Source organism: Macrosteles quadrilineatus, unplaced genomic scaffold (genome assembly GCF_028750875.1).
Source record: "Macrosteles quadrilineatus isolate MER2022 unplaced genomic scaffold, UCM_ALF_1.0 Scaffold_9__3_contigs__length_116548681, whole genome shotgun sequence".
Classification (NCBI taxonomy): Eukaryota; Metazoa; Arthropoda; class Insecta; order Hemiptera; family Cicadellidae; genus Macrosteles; species Macrosteles quadrilineatus.
In genome coordinates, this window is record NW_026542602.1 from 15,598,040 (window position 1) to 15,618,177 (window position 20,138).

Here is a 20,138-nt window from a genome sequence, read left to right on the forward strand (position 1 = left end):
GGCACAACCTTAAGAATCGGAAGAAAATTGTTAACGTAAGCATAGGTCGATATGCACATCAAATTAAAGGTTTCACTATTAGATTACAATGCCGTAAATTCAAGCTCAAAAGAACGCCTGAGTAAAAAATGGCAGTCTTCGTTCAAAGATTCAAAATGGCGGATTCAAGAAATCTTTGAACGGCTGCCATTTTTTATTCAGTTATCCGTTTGAGTTCAAATTTGCGGCATTATATTCTGCTAGTAAAGGTCTTTAATTTGATGTGCATATCAACCTATGCTTCTATTTAAGATTTCCTTCGGACTCCTTGCGGGACGTCCCCATGATATGACAGAAAATTGATAGTTTCTTAAATAAATGATGAAGATGGTTTTTGTTAACATTTATTTTGTAATTTCTAATGTTTAATCTTAAGTAATTGTCCGTGATATCAAATTAGGTACTATAATTGAATCTTGTATATTGACGATTTTACTGTACTTGCCAGGTGAATGGGACTGCACATTTTCTTAAATTTGGAAACTGGTCCATATTAAGTTAACTTAAGATAAGTTAATTACAATAACTTAAAGTCAGTGAGCCTGTTGTCTAGCCCATGTTTGGTGTTGTTTCTGTTTATTGTGCGCATATCTTTGCTTGTGGAAATTTTTTACGCTGATAAATCCAGCAACTTGCTAAATCACCGCAAACACCAAATTGCACATATTAAACTAGCCTGTGACAACAAAAATCCAAGTAAACTTACCGTATCATAAGACAAGACGACAAGTGTCTACTTGTTTTTTATTGTTGAAAACTATTATTTCAGAATCATCTCAATAACCTAGCCTATGTAATAACTAAATTCTTTCAAATAATTTAGTCTTGTAAAGTTAAAACCAATAAGTGTTATAGCAAAATTTCATAATGTTCACATGTAATGTAAGTTACACTGTTCGTTAATCTAATAAAGCATTTCCAAACCTGTACGCATATAGGCTACCCCTAATGGAAGGCTAAGCTGAGACCACTGCAGTGGTACGTGGTGACGATCTAAGTAGGCTAAGTTTAATATTTCAGGATTGTTAGGACTACATTAGTGCATTGCTTCACCACAACTGTTTAAAATCAGCAAGACCTAAGATCAAGGAGGAGGTAGTTTTGTTAGTTTAACAAAGGTTTAACACAGTAAACCTGAGTACCCTGAAATCAAAGCACTCTAAAGTAATATTAGCTAAATTAAAACTCTTGCATCCAGTGCCCAGTATGCCTACTTCACTCAGATACCTAGATTTCAATTGTGAAAATCTATCCTACCTAGGGAAGCTCGCCTCCACTTTGGAATGATTGGGATAACTGAATAATAACTGAAAACGCCATAGAATCCTTTTTGAGAGCTCCAAATTAATTTAATATAGAATAAAAACTAGTGAGTCAATACATTTTCAAAATTTAAATCATAGAAATCGTTTTGTTTATAGGACGAAAAGAACAATGTCCACTTTTGAAGGCAAGTTGCTGGAAGACAGTCTCCATTACATAAGGATTGACCAATTTGAGCCAAACAACCACGATGGAACAGTTTTCTTTTTATCACATTTTCATACGGACCATTTTAAAGGACTGTTTGGTGAAGCCTTTTTGAAAGTATTGATTGAAAATGAAAACAAAAAACTTTATTGCACTCCAGTCACAAAACATCTAATAAAAAGACATCCTAGGTGTAAAATCCCAGATCATAAAATAATTCCTTTGGTAGTCAATGAATGTAAACCTTTATATTATGAAGGGCAACATAGAGTGGTTGTAAGGGTGTTGCCTGCAGGACATTGTCCAGGCTCGGCCATGTTCTTGTTTGAAGAAGAAACAACAACGGGAACAAGAAGAGTGCTCTACACAGGCGATTTCAGGATAAATCCTGAAGAACTTTATAAGTTTAAAGCTTTGCACAACAGTGATGGGTCTTTGAAGAAACTGCATACACTGTACTTGGATACCACATTCTGTGACCCAAGGTGGATATCATTTCCATCTCGAAAGCAGTCGGAGGAGGATTTGATCGAAATAGCACAAAATTGGCTTAAAACAAGTCCTGACCACAAAGTAGGAATTTTGTACAACTCGTACCACGGACTAGAACATCTATTGATAAATGTAGCTGATGTTTTGAAAACCAAGATACATGTGAGAGACCATCAGTCATATGAGAACTATGCTTGTATTCCTGAACTTCATCCTGCGCTATGCCAAAAAGAATCAGACTCCAGAGTGCATTTATGTTCTGTGAAAGAAATGGAGTGGTGCAAGATATGTCGCAGTGATCAGATTAACACGAAGATTATCAAACCTTGTGCTCAGAGTTTTACTAGTAAACAGTTGGAACTCGGTCGACAAAAAGAAGGAAGGCCCGGATTAGTGAGGATTGCGTATTCACTGCATTGTTCACTTGAAGAGTTAATTGGAACGGTAAAGTACTTGAAACCTGATGTTGTCCACCCTTGTGCTCTTCCTAGGAATCTGACAGAAGAACAGGTCCTGGCTAATCTACTTCTCGATGTAGTCAAGCTGAAACAAGAACTTCAAGAGAAGTCTACCTGCACAACTTCTCCGCCAAAGAAGAGGTTCTGTCGTTCACTCACACCAGAAGAGAGTGAAGTAGAAGAAGAAGAGGAAGAACCAAGTACACCAGATAAAAGTAAACATGGTGTACTATTTTTTGTAAGCTGCAGTGATGAGGAAGCGAATAAACCGTTATCACAGAATTCTATAGATTCACCTCCTCTATAAAATGTTAACAGCATACCTTTAGTTATGTTCATAGTAGTGACATGTAGTATGTACGTTACAGTACGTGGGCAAGTCTTAAATTAATGAAAACCAACCAGATTCACCAACTGTATTAAGTCCACAATTACTTATTGTACTTTTTAATTAAGAAAAAATGTCCAACTTGCTTCACCTGGAGAAGATTTTTATATGAGTGTATATGTGTGTAAGGTACAGCCACCTTTAAATCCAGGCCGCGGCCTGGTAGAATTGGCAACGTTGCAAGTGGTATTGTCTAGCACCAGACGTCCCATAAGATAACATGGCAGACAGGTGACACCAGCTCATTAATTTGCGGATTATTAATTTAAATTTAAATTTATGAACATAAATGTATTAAAAGATTAAAAATAGAACAAATAGAATTGCAAATCAAAACGATATTTAAATTGAAAATCAATTTTTGTATATTTAAAGTGGAGTCAATATTTTCATAGCCTAGTAACCAAGCTTTCATATTCTTAAAAATATACACTAATCATTAGCTGCATCCAAAACTAAACAGCTGTTACAACCCCAATTGTGATGTTGCCACTCAAAGGCCGCGGCCTGAAGTTAAAGGTGATCGTGATAGTAGTCAGTCAAATCCAATAAATCGAATCCCATGTGGCGTGGAGAAAACACATTAAAGAACTTGCAAAAAGTGTATTAACTCCAACTTTTCTTATTTTTAAATAATTGAAACATTTAATCTTCAAATGAAGATCGCTGTTTCCCGGCTTTTGATTTACATATTGTTATAAGGATCTTCCAAAACAAAAGATTTCTATATTAGTTTTTAACACGTTGACTGCGCGCGCCGACTTTACAGGCGCTCCCCAGTGGCGGGCGAAGCCCCGGCGCGCAACCGAATCAGCGAACGCAATTGGCATTCAAATATTTCAGTCTGACGAATCACAAAAGAGCAGTGGTGACTGTGCTGCGTTACCCCGAGAGTGGATGTAGTTCACTGAAACACCCAAAGGTAGCAGCACTGCATGGATCCGTATCCAGTGTCTTTGTAATGTGGGTTGAAAAGAAAAAATCCCCGAAACCGGGACAAAAGCATTGCCAGACAGGATTTTACGGGAAATTTTAGTACCAACCTACACCAAAGTAAAGCTCGCATTCTAAGCTGGCAGGCTGGCAACGATTATAACATCTCCGTCTGAGGCTAAGCTCACACTGACTCAATATATTTCTGTTGGTCTGGTGCCGACTTTAGTCGGCGCGCGCCACCTGGGAGCGCTGGCGACGCCGACTAAAGTCGGCACGCGCAGTCGACGTGTTAAAATAGATTTTTATACATTTTACAACTAGCCTACATATATTTTTGTAATGCAGTTCATATTTTCTTTTATTAAGATTGGTATAATGTTGTTCATAACGTTTACAAGTGTTTGAAGATGACTAACAAAAACTAATATTACAATAATCTAAGTTGTTTTGGTAACATGTAGGTAAATGTATATGCTTCTGTTTTGATTTAAAAAAACTTGTAAAATGTAATTTTAATATACTTACTATGGTAGACCTGAATACAAATAAACGTATTACATTCTTCATATAATTTAACTTATTCCTAAGGCTAATAAACCACTGTTATGTAATTAAAAAATATATTGTGATGAATGGTTTGATAGATAAAGGGTATTCTGGATACTTCTCTAAGATAATGTTGGTTACAAAGTGGTGCAGTATATTTAATAAAAAGTTGATGATGCATTGTATGTCTTGTGTTCTGTTTTTCCTGAGTTATGCATCATGCACTATATTTATTTCATTATTGAAGACTTTTAGTACAAGCCTTCTCACTCAGAAAACTTGAAAACTAATAGTTGATTTGTTGGAGTTACAACATCATCCAATTACATATGTAGTGGTTCATGTTGATGACATTTTGTGTGTTGGATCAATTGAAAATGTCAAGAAAACATTTCAAAAACTGACACAATGCTTTGAAATGAAAGACTTAGGAGTTGTTCACAACTACTTAGGAGTTGAAATTGATAAGATGGATGGAGACTTTTACATTCACCAAAGTAGAAAAATAAATAAAGTCATAATTGAACATGGACTGGAAAACAGTAAACCAGCAAGAACACCAATGGAAGTTGGATTTATCAACTCAACAGCTATGTCACCAGATCTGCCAGATAACAAAATGTACAGGAAGGCAATAGGATCACTTCTTTATCTTGCAGTGACATCAAGACCGGATATTTTGTCAGCTGTTGGAATTCTAGCTAGAAGAGTTGAAAAACCCACCCAAAGTGATTGGAATGCTGTAAAGCGAATAATAAGATATCTGAAAAGTACCATTGACAAGAAATTAAAATTAGGGGTGGAAAAAGAATTGAAATTGTCATGCTATGTAGATGCTGATTGGGGGGGTGATTTAGCAGATAGAAAATCAATCAGCGGAATGATGTACAAGTTAGGAAACAGCACTATAAACTGGATTAGCAAAAAACAGACCAATGTCACTCTTTCTTCAACAGAAGCTGAATTCATGGCCGCAAGCTTAGCCACTCAAGAAGTAGTGTGGTTAAGACTATTGTTGAAAGATATGGGCTTCCCCCAAGAAAATCCTACAGTAATATTTGAAGACAATCAGAGCTGTATCAAGTTTATTGAAAATGAAAAGATAAGTGCTAGAATAAAACATTTAGATATTCGAAAACATTACGTCCGAGAAATGATAAGTAAGAACGAAGTATTTCTGGAATACTGTCCAAGTGAAAATAATCAAGCGGACCTTTTAACAAAGCCACTTCTAGGGCAAGTGTTTAAAAGATCACTCTTTTACCTAGGACTTTACTAGGCATGATGTTGAGAGGGTGTGTTGGAGTTACAACATCATCCAATTTACTTATTACCTGTTTTATAAAATTATATGTTATATATCTAGTTTTGTTATGATAAAAAAGTAAATAAAAGTTATTATTGTGTGAGTGTTATTAAAGAATAGTTGATTCAATTTTAACATGATTAGCTCAGTTATATTAATAGAAGCAATCCCATGACATAAAAGTAGCAAGTGTTATCTTGGCTTATGTGATGTGTTCCTTCGGTTTTTTAAATACATGTTCGCATAAAACAAAGTGTTTTGTTAAAAAAAAAAATACTAATTTAATCAAGAAACAAAAAATTCTGCAAGTCTGCTGGTTTTAGATGGTAGGTACTTTAAATTTGTCTTGCCTAAGTCTACATTTTAAAAATCAGATTTTTTTCTAAAAATCACATATCAACAATTTAAATTTGACTGTAAAACATAAAACTCTAATAAGGTACCTACAGTACTTAGTACTTGTAAATTGTTTAGATGATTCACCAAGTACCTGTATTTTAAATCTCAAGCTACCAACTATTTAAATTCAATATCTTGCGGTTCCACATGTTGTTTTACTTTCTTGTTGCCGATAGGTACATAATATGATGCATTGATATTATCTATTTGAAAAACAACATCTTATACAGGGTGTTTTCAAAAGAATGCCGGGATTTAAAATGGTTGCTCGGGGACTATTTAAGATAATTAAATGATTCAAACGTCAAATTGAAGGGAAAAAAAACAAAGTTTTTTTTCTCATTCTTTGATACAATTCGGAATGATTTAATAAAATTCAGATGTTCATCAATCTTATATGAGCGTAAAACTGGCAAAGTCTGTACACTTAGGGCGATCGGTGGGTTTATCTGATGTCTAACTGAATATTTTAGGCACAAAGACTATCTTTTACAGATAACATCAATAAGAGACCAATTTAGGTTTGTTCAACTGAAGACTTCTTCAGGCAATCGATTTTTTCAGGCTTCTGATGCAGAATTGTTGGATTTCTTCGCGATTGTTTTTAGCCGGCCAGGTGAATGTCTTTCCAAAACAGTACGGTGCCACAAAACTCATTAAACCAGCTTCAAGTTTCTTATCATGAAGTAGTTTTAAATTTAGTTTAATTTAGCAATGGATATAAAATCTGCCAACCACAGATTACAATTTGTACCTTCTGTTGTGGAAAAAACATCGTACTCTCGACTGTCGTCAAGCGTATGAGTCACAATAGCGGCCTACCACCGCGCACCTGTTTTGCGCATGCCAAGGTCAAAATTTCCTTCCTTCCTGGCTTTGCTACACGGGAAACAAAACTTAGTTATTTTAGCTTCAATTTGACGTATAAAACGTTTAGTTACCTTGAATAGTACCCAAGCAATTATCGTTTAAAATACCGGCATTGTTTTAAAAACACCCTATCTATATATTAAAAAATTTGGTTTTTCTTTGCCGAGTTCATTTGGCCCTTCTATCTGACCGATTTTCATGATTAAGGTCTCAAAATGAAGGTTTGGACACACAGATTTCACACCAAGCATTGGCATATATTTATCTACTGTATTACTCCACCAAAAAACATAAATTTGATTCATTTTTGAATTCTTACTTTAATTTAAGATGCATTTCACCAGTTGTAATTATATAATCCTTTATATTTATTTATTTCTAAGAACCTTCAGTGAAATACCGGCTTTAATTTAAGCTATTAGTTATTCAAATCGGACGAGTTTCAATTAAACGCAAGGTGAACAACAACAAAAATAATTTTTTATAAGGTTTTTGTAGGCTTAAAATCAATAGCTCCAGTATTGTTTTTGTTTTTTTTATATGTTTTAGACTTAATATCATCAGTAAATAAAGGCTTTAATTTGAGCTATTGATCGTTAGAATCAGTTAAGTTTAAGATACTGTATTACTCAATCAAAAATCATAAATTTGATTATATCTCGGATATGATATTCATTTCAACCCTGCGAAGCAGCATTAGTCCTCTGGTTTCAGTTAATTAGGCTATACAAAAAATACCCCCGCCGCAGCAAACCTGCCGTCTAAGCGAATTTCCATTTGGCCGAATTGATTTTCAATTGATCTATTTAAATAACATTAGGTTTAACGAGTACCTAGGTTTGCTGCTACAAGGAAACTAATAAAGTAGTGTGTTTTTAGTAAAATATTGATAGCTTACTATAAAATAAATAAATTTGCCAAGTTTGATCAAAATATATCCATAAACAAGCAAACTACAACATTTTACAATATTCTCCATAAGAATAACATGGGAATTTTAAATTTATCATTTTTTTAGTTTTCTCCGTAACCAATAATCGTACAAAAACACTTTGATATACTGAATTGTTTGTTTTTTTAAGCTCTTTAAGAAGGTTTGGAGAAAAATTGGGAAATTTTGTGTTTTGAGGGTAAGAAGTGAGAAAAACCAATTTTTACCCCATAAAACCCCCCATAAAACCCTGTTCCCATGGTCCGATCATGCTGGATCACGAACTCATTCAAGTTTATCCCGCCTTACACCTACAAACCAAATTTCATCAAAAACGGATAAAAATTACTCAAGTTATCGTGTTCACGGACACATATATATATATATAAATCTATATATATATATACACCTATATATATATATATACATATATAAAAATTTGAACGAATGGTGTTTTTGGCCTCTGGGGACATTAAAATGAAAAAGTAAATCGGTCCCGGGCCTAAGTCTTACCATGAGACCTACGGTAATAGCTACTTCCCTATAGGGAAATTCGCTAAAAAAAAAAAAATAAAGAACCCAATACCGTTAAAAAGATTTTCATAGTTTTATTCATTTAGTTAGTGTAGTGTTTAAGTAATAGTTACATGTAAGTAGTCAATGTTTTATTTTTTTAGATTTCTGAGCAGGGAATATCATAATTTAACATTCTTCTAGTTTTGCAGTTCAAACTTAAGTCCTCGTTGCTAGTTGTGGAGGTACCTAAAGAAAGTAGCTTAATTTGTAGATTTTAAGTACAAAATAAAATTTCAAAGGATTCTATTTTCTCTCTAAAGGAACGTGAAATCTCATAAATAAAAATCCACTAAGGTCACTCCCCAATAAGTTTTCACTTTCATGGGATCCAGGCATAATATTTGTATGGTTTCGTGTAATAATAGGCAACGATGAGTGCCAAGAAGCATGTGCCAGTGCCAGCAGAGATGCCAACATTTGGCTCCAAGCTGTGTCACAAGGTCAGACGTTTGAATGCCAAACTTTCCATTCATCTTGAATATTTGGTAAATACAGCATTTTGTAATATTGAAATAACCAAGTTTTCTAATAAATCCATGACTTGTTCAGTAAATTCACACTTTAAACTTCTACAATTATTCTGAAATTATAATTTTTATAAATTTTTTCTGTTAGTTTTGGTCTTCTTGAGTTTGGAGAACATTAAAGGTGACACGTGTATTAAAGATTGTATAATTGGAAAAGCACGTGTTTGATCCATCCTAAGAAAGAATCTAAGCTAGAGACATCGTTGCTTGAGTATCTGGGCCATCTGGAATAGTATTCAGTTTACAAACTCGGAGAAGAAAACAATAATCACAGATTGTAGGCAAACTAGAGAATGGTTGTTGTCTAGTCCTGGGTTGATAAGGAACTGATATGGACAAACAATCAAAGGATGCTAGAAAATTATAGATATGTTAGTATAACTCAGGCACTTGTAAAACTTGTACACACTAGGATTTGAACCCTTTATGGTAAAAAGTAATGGATACATTGTTTTATTTTCAGAAAAGTAGTAAAATTTTTCTGATTTTAAGAGCATATCAATTATGATTTTTAACCCTTTAACTCAACACCTCTCATGACTAACAAAAACTCTCCTACAACTTTATTAACTTAAGTTGTATGTTAGTTGAGCTCAATAAAAACTGTTAAAGACTGTGTATGATGTTTGCCGTAATTTAGGAGGCAAACCGTACCAACACTACGGAATTTTGTATACTGAATTGATTGAGTGGCCGACTGTTATATTATCTGCACAATGGCCACAATAAGCTTTTATCACCTTGATCCGAAAACGGCACTGAAGATGGTGGGTTTCAAATCCCAGCAAGAAAATGTTTAGTTCTATTGTGCAATCCATGAGGGGTTTGCCATATGTAGCAGGACTGGTAGTAAAAACAGTTGTTGCTCAGATGGAAGTTTAGGGGACTTAATGAATTGCATTTTCTTAATAGTGGACCTATATAAGAACTCCGGGGGTTTGAAAAAAAATGTTTTCTGAACTGGCAAACAAGCTTTACTGGTTAGAGTATTAAAAACTAATGCACTGGAAATATTATTGACAGTAGCTATATCTCTCCATTTCGGTCAGAAATCCTTTGAGTGAACTAAAGTAGGTTTCACTTTGCACAACAATTTGCCGCCCATGAGGTTGATTTGACAGCGATGGTCAGGTGTTTGTTGTAACTGCCATTTCATAATAAAGTATTAAAGTACCTCCTCAAAGACAGGCAATATGAGTTAAACCTAGCCTCATTATATCTCCAACTCATGCCTATGCCATACAAGGGCGAGCGGTGTGAGGGGGGGGGGTCGTGACCACCCCCCCCCCTAAATATTTGTTATATTATATAGATAAACTATTATACCAGGGGAACTTAAATAATTTTTATTGCAAATCGTTCTACCAAATTCATTGTATTGTAATCTTTACACTTGTGGCGAACAAAAGGACTAATTACAAACTCTAACCTAAAACTTGGGATCTTTCGAGTCAGATTTTTTTTGTACGTTATGAAAAGTAGGGAAGATCGGCAGACGATGGACGCTTTCAGCCATATACGGCAACAGCAGTGTCCGATGCTAGCGTTCGATATTCACACGCATTCTTCTTATTTAATTTTTCGGCATTTAATATTATCATTCATTTTAACCTAGATGATTGAAAACTTGAATTGGGTATTGGACAAAGAAAAGAAGTTTCATCAATAGTCAAAGCTTGAAAGGTAGTTGAATATTAATTTATCTGAGTTCAGCGTTAGGAATTTGTAATTACAGTAATGTAATTCAATGATTACCGTAGCAAATTTTAAAACTTTCCATATAAAATAGTATTAATATTTAGAGCCCTGATATCATAGGTATTTAAGAATACCACTACCCAATTGGTATGTTCCTAGCCACGAAACAACAACATAATGGTAGAGTCTCAGACTTGGATGCGGAAGGGACGGATTTAATTCCCGGCACAACCACAAAAACGTTGCACAAAAACTTTATTCTCACGTTGACCCCTTGTAAAATGCCACTGGGGTGGAAAAAAATGAGAACACTGAGAACCAATTCTTCAGGGTAGCAGTTAGTTAGGGGGACGGCAACCACCGAAGTATATAACACATCTTCGAAGTTGTGTTATATACTTCGATGACGGCAACGTTAGTTGGGTAGTGTACTTTGTGTAGGTTAATTGTTGCTTACTGGGCAGGTATAATGCAGTCGTGTTGGGTGTAAATTATTAAACACTTCTTAGATAAAATAAGTTCTCTGGTTCAAAATCTTGGTCTGATTTTGGAAATTTTCTGTTTAGCATGCACATCCGCACCAGTTAAAAGGGCGTTTTTGTAAATCAATAATGCTTGAATGTGTTTTAATGTTGCGGTATTCCTTCGTTTTTAAAACCCCAAGTCTCAATAATGCAAAAACATGACATTATACAAGTTTATTTTCAAACATTTCTTTGACCTTTAAATAAACTGGGAAGCTTGAACACATTAAACTAGGTCCTCAAAATAGCTTAAAAACCACTCACTTAAGCACGTTATTTTCAAATTTTTCCCTGGGACCCCCCAAAATATATGTCTAGGACCGCTCTTGATGATATATCAATATCAATTGTGTATTTTAACCCAAATATGAGTGAAGGATGAGTGTAGATTGGAGTATGATGTCTTTTGTAGCTTCGTTCCTGACTAAGACCAGTTGTTTCATTAGTCAGGACCGCTTATTAAAAGCCCAATGATCAACAGCTGGGTATAGCTTCGAACCACCAAAAAGCAAATCTCCTGCCTGTTCTTGCATTTGATACAGAATCTTAATGACATTTTTTTAAAAGAAAATTAATTTTATTTCTCCTATTACAAAAAATTTATAAGAAACTTTTTATGCAAAGTCTCCAGCTAACTTAGAAATCTGGAATTTTTATGGACAATAAGTCAGTGATTGTTTAAGATTGTGTGAGACCAAAATAAAAAAATATCACCATAATAGTCCTAGAGCGTTTATTAATGATTGAAAGTTCTGTTGGTTCTCTTTCGACGCTGTACCGTAAAGTAAGAAACTTGCAATAGGTATTAATGAGCTGGGCTTTCTTTTTTGATCAATTTAAATTTTGACGGGGAAATTTCTAATTCAAAACATTTAAAACTGGGGACTGTCTTTAATAGTATATTTCACCAGTGTAAGGGCGTAGAGTGACTCCTTTCGACCTGAGCTCAAATTTTATTATCAAGCCAAGATTGAAAAATAAGTGAGGGTTGAAAAGACACTTTTTGCTATTTTGTCTATTTTTTGTTATAACTTATTGCATCATTAATTTAATGAACTAAGGTAGGAAACAAAAATACTTTTCATATAAAGATAACCTCTCAAAACGAGTTCCAGCTTGTTTTAAATTCTGCTGATGTAGGCCTAAATAAGCAGCTAACAAATGAAATAGAGGAAATACAAGTTGTACCTTTTTAAATTAATAGCTCTACTTTCAATCTACACATATATACTAATTTAATCTTTTACATAGGTAGTTCCCACCAACTTAAAAGCATTTAACCTATATCTTACATATTTCCCTAATTTTGGGATCTTGCAAACAATTCTTTTACCTGGTGCAATAACCATTGCAACACAGATTTTTTATTTTGTACTACAATTAAGGGTAAAGTTATTTAATAACAAAGAAATCGTGATGTTAGAATGTTATCTATAAACTTTTATTTAGCCTATCTTTTGCAATAGCCTACATCTTTGGTGATGACAAAAGGTGCACTTTTTTCTTGTAATGAAAATATCTATAACAACCTTTAAAACATTATAGGTACCCTCTTTTGTACCATACAACCACTCAATTCTATTTATTTATCAATAGATACTATTATTTTACAACATTAAACATGGTTTAATTAATTTTTACTGTTAAACAGTTGTGTCCCGAAAACGTATCATGGCTCTGAAGATAGCCATCCATAAGTAATAAGTCTGAAACGTCAGCACAGTTTACTTGTAATAAGACACGATCTTATATAAATAAAATCACAGTATTGTAGTTAAGAGGAGCTTTGGAAGCCTTTACTGCAAGTGTTAGTTTTAAAAGGAGTGAAACAATATTTGATTGTTTTCCTTTGTTTCAGATTGTACAGCATCAGCCTGTTAAATATGAAATCTACCCGCTGTCTCCACTTTCCAGGCACAGACTGAGTAAGTTTAAATCTGTTATAAAAGTGATACTTTCGTTCTCCCTCTTAGAAGGTCATGATGACTTAAGAGAACAATTTACTTGAGAAAGATACAAGGCTATCTATAGACATATGCAGAGTAATGAAACAAAAGCTCTAGGTTGCAACAGCATTCTATTCTATATAGGCATAAAATGAGGTTACTAACCTGTCGTCAATCAGTCCTCTATTGTCTTGGATGACTATAGTTTCGGGGTTAAAACCCCATTTTCAAATCTTCTCTTCAGTCGTCAAATGTCAAACATATTCTTTTGCATAAGCCGTCCGACGACTGAAGAGGACTGATTGACGACAGGATAGTAACCTCATTTTATGTCAATAGATCAATCCTGGAGGCAAATTATGTATATCTATATAGGCTTATCTAAAGAGTAAATTTATTCGTGGATAATTTATTCAATTATTGTATGGCATAGGGACAGCCTAAGTCTTCTAGGACAGCAGCCGGGTTCACTTCAAATATTGTAGGGTCCCAAAAAACAGTCAAAGGACAGTAAATTGTCATAGATCCCCTAAATATACTTATTAAAATAGTAGTTCCTCCAACATTTTATGTTAAGTTTGAAATAAGACTTAGGTAAATATGATAAAAATAATAAAAAGTGATGTTGCTACAGTTAGAAAAAACTGCAATAGGTTTTATGATGTGTGGCAACATAAAATCTATACGCCAACACAAAATTTGTCAGTTAAAATCCTCTACTATTTCTTTAACCGATTTCGACCATTCAAGTCCCATTGGAAAGAGTGTTTCGCTTAGATGTGCAAACTGACCTAAATTTTTGAAAAAATCCCTTGTGCTCTGCCCCAGTAGCTTTTAAAGTTCCCATGTTATTCTTATGAAGAACATATTTTTTTCCATTATGACCAGCTGGATAATTTAATTGCTGTTAATATTTATTGAAATTCAAGGAAATACATGCTACAAACATAAAATTTTACTGAATTGGTTGAAATTAAACATTTACTATTTGAATTTTGGGGTTGGGTACATATTACAATTAAAAAAGTGAGAAATCTTGGACAATTTGATATACAGTATTTCACCAAATAAGACAACTCAATTAACACAGTGTACTGTATTTCTTGAGCAATCATTGAAAGAACCGATTTGCAAACTATGGAAACATAGAAAAGTCATATAACTCTACCAAGTAGTCTGAGAAGAATTTATTAAGGTATCAATTTGATCAAAATCAGGCCAATATGTATGTATGTATATATATATATAGCCTATATATATCTGTCCGTTAGCACGATAACTCAAACAAAAATAATCCGATTTTGATAAAATTTGGTATAAACGTGTAAACCTACATTTATTCTAACGAGTTCACGAACCAGCATGATCGGACTATGGGAACGGGGGTTTATGGAGAGTTTTATGGTGTGAAAATTGGTCCCATTTTGGACCCAAAAAACATAACATTTAGCAATTTCTTTCCAAAACATTTTATAGAGCTTAAAAAACAAATAATTTAGTATATTGAAGTGTCATTATGCACCTAATGGTTATGGAGAAAATAAAAAAAAATTGTAAATTAAAAATTTCCATGTTATTCTTATGGAGAATAAGTAAACTGGTTGTAGTTTGCTTGTTTATGAACATATTTTGATCAAATTTGGAAAATACACTTATTTCTTACTAAACTATTAACATTTTACAAAAAAAAAATATTTTTTTTACCCTCCCATTTGGAGCAAACCTAAGTACTAATTAAATTAATTCTATTTAAATAGGGAATAAATGTGATATTTTTAAGGAGATTTTTTAGTGTAGGCCTAAATCCAATCAGGCCAATGGAAATTCCCTTAGTCTGCAGGTTTGCTGTGGCGGTTTTTTTTTTTACATTTTAACTGTTTATGTGGACACTTTTAAGTGAAAATAGTGATTACAAATGGTGAATACAAGAGGATAATGAGTCTCTATTAATGTAGGTTGTCTGTGAGTAGTAGTGGTGTCCAGTCATTTCTTATCTCCTAATTGGTTGAAGAAAAACAATAGACGCTTTTAGAAAAACAGCTAATAATCTGTGATCATTCATCCAAACTGATAAATAATGATTCAGCTTGTGATCTTGTATAAAATCCAACTAAAAACAATGAGATATCTGAAACAAATCTAATTAGATGGTAAAGCTGTAGTGTAGCAAAGCGTTTGAAGAAACAATTTTGAGTAGTTGCTTGTCAATCAAGACAATTTAGACCTTGTAAATTAGCAAGACTTAAAAGGTATTTATTTTTAGCTGGTCTCAATGAAGCATATTACTGGTAGATTTTGTATACTGGCCTATTGGATTTGTGAAACAAAAATATAACCAACAATGCTAGTTTTTGTATTTTTTCTATTGCCTAAAAACAGTATAGTACAACCTCACAAAAGCCGCCTCGATAAGGCGGATTAGGGGTATGGTCGGAACGCAAAAAAGGTCGGTTTATAAGAGGATCTCTTTTATTCACAATAAAACTTTCAAAAATGTTAATCAAACAAATGCTAAGCAAACATAACCTCAACTACGTTCTAGAGTATGTTTTGGCACATAACAAAGCAAGTAAAATACAGTATTGTAACGGGGGAAACCTTATTGTAACAATATAAAAGCTACTGTGAAAAATAACAAAATCATATTACCGTATTATACTTGATTATGCTACAGTACAATGGTCAACTCAAAATAAAAATTAACATTCATTGTAATAATGCACATAAGTAAAAATCTGGGAGGAATATTTTATCTTCAAGAACGTTACAACAATAAGCAGTACTGGTTTTAAATATTTAAATAACGAGCTGGTGGCCCGTCCGACGTGTACGGGAATCGAGTTGTCAACTAAAACGGAATAATTCAGAACATCTAGTTTACACGCATAGACACAAATTCTGGCAGTTTTAATGGGGAAGATCACCTTATAAATAAATGTAACGTGACCACCTATTTATTCCATTCGAATATAGACCTAAAATATGGCGATATGTATTTTAAATCCGATAATTTTACCATAAAACAGCATTTGTGTCGATTTGAAAAATCTTAAAGTGAGATTGGCGACCGATTCACACTGGTTTTGAGTAGAGTAGCTGCCACCTCCAATTGCATACTGTACTACTTATGTACTTACCGTACCTTATCTTACCTCCGTGACCACTGAAACTTTTATGAGGATTCTCTTCTATCACCTGCCTCTTCAAAATTTAGATCCCAGTCTGAGGATGCATTTCATAACTTGATATTTCCCGTCTATTGTGTGTTACTCCTTGGAATATACTTTTAAAAAGTTTATGCACAGCCTGTCCATCCAAGCTTTACCTACTTCTGGAAAGCATCCCTATATTTGGCTGTTAACACATTTCTCTTAGCTCTCTGTTCTTTTTTATTTCGACCTCCGGGCCGTTATCTTGAACTGGTCTGTATATTTTCTCTGCACTTTATTATCTAACCCATCATTAAGGTTTTTCGGTTCTTTGGTCAGTGCCCAAGTTTCTGAATCATCAGTACCCAGGTTTCTGAATCATCAGTACTACGGGGATTGTTGGTATGGTATGAGTCGACTTTGGTTTCTGCTGCACCCTGCAGTTTATTTAACAGTTTTATAGAGACCTACTACCCGATTGACGCTTTCATTACTAACCAAAATTTTAGTATGCCGACAAACTCACATTCAAACATACAGAAAAAGAAGTATCAACACGTAAACCACTTATATCTTAAACAGTTAAGCGATAAACTGCTGAAAAAATATTTCCCAAATATGAGTTGAAATTTGCAATGCATAAACTAAATACTTTATGGATTGCATTTACGACAAAACTTGATTAAACGCAAGTGTTTGAGATATTTAGTTCAAAATAACACATTTACTGATAACGCAGATCCTTTACGGTAAGGGAAAACTACCTACATTTTAAAGTGAAATAGTATGTAAGGTAAGCAAACACCAACGAACAATATTTTTGTAAACAAACAACTCGTAACATAAACATTTTAATGACAGTTATAAACCAGCTGTTAGTTAAACCAACTAGTATTGAAAATACTTTAAATTGCTAGCGTCGGCTGCTAATCTTTTAAAAAATTAAAACTTAATTTCTAAAAAACTGAAACCTTAAACTAAAATTATGGCTTCGACATTCCCTAGTTCTCAAAATTATCTTTCTTTCAACACAAAAATCATGAAAATCCGTCAAGTGGTTGATTCAGAATTGTGAAATAAAAAAACCCTGTTTCGTTTTAATATTATAGAAGATAGATCTGTTATATAATATTTAATAATTAACAACTCTCTAGTAAACTCTAGTATATATTAATTGGCAAGCATGTTTCTTTAAAATTTCATGGTGGAATGGCCTCTGGATCGTCTGAATTAACTATACCTATAGTGGTTTAAATTACGCTGTTACTGTCAAAACGATCCTTTGTAGTTTGTAAGACTACAGCTGTTTCATGCTTCGAATGGAGCACATCATCAGGTCAGAAGAATGTCAAATAGTCTTCATATTCCTCGTATTGGAGATCGTCAAAAGTTTAATAATAAATAGACAACAAAACACATAACACACGGAAACATGAAACATTTAATATTGGTCGACCAGACGACGGTAACAACACACGTGATACGGCTGAGGGGTGAGTCGTGACAAACTACAAACGATCGTTTTGACAGTAACAAGCCACAAACCACAAACCACAAACCAACTCCTATGTCGTTGCCCAACACTTGTTGGATAGACTGCGTCAATTTAAATTACAGTTATAAAACTTATAAAAAATAACATTCTTATTTAACCAATATTTACAAAAACTAGTGATGGCGGTGCATATTATATATTCGAGAAGTACTCGCCAGACACTTCCTCAAAAGAGTACAGCGGCTCATTTGTGAGTTTGTTAAAAATCCGCATGGAGAAAGCTTTCATGTCTTCAGTGTGGGCCCGGGGCGGTAACATATTGTAGAATCGCATGGCTGGGATGGGATGGGCTGCCAAGGATCTTGATAACCTGCATCGAGGAATGTCAAGTTTCTGTGCATGCCTGGTGTCATGATTATGGAGATCACCCCTCTGTTGATATTCACCCATGTTATTTCTGAGATTAATCAAGCCGTAATAAACATATTGGCTGAAGATGGTCATAACCTTAAGGTTGGCGAATAGGGGCTTACAGTGGTCTCTATAACCAGCGGCTGACAGCACTCTGACTGCCTTCTTCTGCAGACGAAGCACTTTTATACAGCCAGGAGCATGTCCCCAGAGCAGGATTCCATATCTGATATGGCTTTGAAATAGGGCATGATATACATTTATCAAATATTTATCAGTGATGACCCCCCTAAGTTTCCACAGAAGAAAGACCACACGGGAGAGTTTAACACATACATCACTGATATGTTGTTCCCAGGTAAACTTAGGGTCTAGGCTGAAGCCCAGCAATTTCACGCTGCTTTGCTGATTAATATTCATTGTTTTGCTTAAAGTGCATAACATTCTCTGGGTCTTGTCTCCATTCAACTGTAGCCGATTTCTGGCAAACCAGATTTTAGCAGCATCCAGTGCAGCTTCTGCCTCTATCAAAACTTGGTTTATAACTTTCCCTCTAGTTATTATTGAGGTGTCATCAGCATACAGGAGTGCTCTGCCCTGGAGATGGAGGTCATTCACAACAATCAGAAACAGAAGAGGGCCCAGGACCGAGCCCTGAGGGACTCCGTGGCAAACCTGGCGTGGACCAGATGTGGCACCACCAACTGTGACAACCTGGTATCTGTTATCAAGATAAGATTTGATGGTCTTTAGTGCAACTCCTTCAACACCATAGCGACTCAGTTTTTCCAGCAGTAAACTGTGCGACACGCAGTCGAACGCTTTGCTGAGGTCGCAAAGCGTGATAGAAACACTGTCCCTTGCCTCAAAGGCGTTTTTGATTTCCTCAGCTAGAACCATAACTGCGTCTGAAGTTGACCGGCCCCTCCTGAAACCAAACTGCCTACTCAACATTAGGCCATTATCCTCAAAAAAGTCCGCCAGCTGCTTCTGGATAATGTGTTCAATTATCTTGCCTATCACAGGAACCAGGGAAATAGGCCTATAATTTTTCAGTTCCTCAGGGTTGCCTTTTTTGAAAATAGGCACTGCTCTACTAAGCTTCAAGCATTCAGGGAAGACACCGGCTGCCAGGGAGCCATTAATAACATGGGTGAGGGGACCAGCGATGAGATCGACAATTTCCTTCAAAACCACTGAGGACATGCCATAGAAATCCTGGCTAGTAGACCTTTTTACTTTCCTCACAATATTCCTTACATCATCAGGGTTGACAGTTTTCCATGATGCTAACTTTGCATTGAAACCTGGGGGAAGGGAAATTTCATCCTCAGGTCGGCCAACAGCCTGGGGAATTTGGCCTAAGATAGCATCTACCGAGTTGATGAAGAAACTGTTGAATTCATCTGGGCTTGCAGCATTGATCAAGTTTTTATTTGGATTTCTGCGATGGCTATTTATAATTTCCCACGCAGCCTTACATGGGTTGTGTGCTCCCCTAATGAAGTTTTCATTACCTAGTTTCTTTGCTTCATTAATCCTAGACCTATATAGCTTCTTAGCTCTAAGGTAATCTCGGTAAAATCTTTCCTTTACAGCTGGATCCACTGCCTCCTTGTAATAGTCAAAGAGGAGAACTACAACATTTTTTAGGTCTTGGAGAGCTGGAGTGTACCAAGACTTGTCCCTCTTTACCTTATCGACTTCTTTTCTAGCCTTAGACTTAATTTTAACTGGGAAAATTTCATTAAAACTTTCAACAAGTACATTAAATAATTTATCAAAGTCCAGCAAAGGGTCCTTACCTCCTATAACAGACGCCCACTTCACACCTTCAAGTTTCCTTCTTAGGTCAGGAAAACGCTCCTCTTTAATAGGCCTAAAAAACATGTCGTACTTGGCACACCATGCAGGATAAGAAATTTGACTCACCGGTAGCGTCTTGACACTCAGTAGAACCGCAGAATGGTCCGAGAC

General features: G+C 34.9%; 1 protein-coding gene across 5 annotated transcripts in view; it reads left to right on the top strand.

Moving 5' to 3' along the window:
• The window catches only part of LOC129001994 (CTD nuclear envelope phosphatase 1 homolog), a 36,975-nt gene that overhangs the window by 4,123 nt on the left and 12,714 nt on the right, over positions 1-20,138 (top strand). For 2 of the 5 annotated variants that reach the window (XM_054429473.1, XM_054429472.1), the window contains exon 2: positions 13,019-13,085. In XM_054429473.1, coding sequence (XP_054285448.1) covers positions 13,019-13,085 — 67 coding nt within the window. Of the gene's footprint in view, positions 1-1,460; positions 4,493-5,942; positions 5,962-13,018; positions 13,086-20,138 lie in introns of those variants that run through there. The other 3 variants (XM_054429471.1, XM_054429470.1, XM_054429474.1) reach the window with 2 other exon arrangements.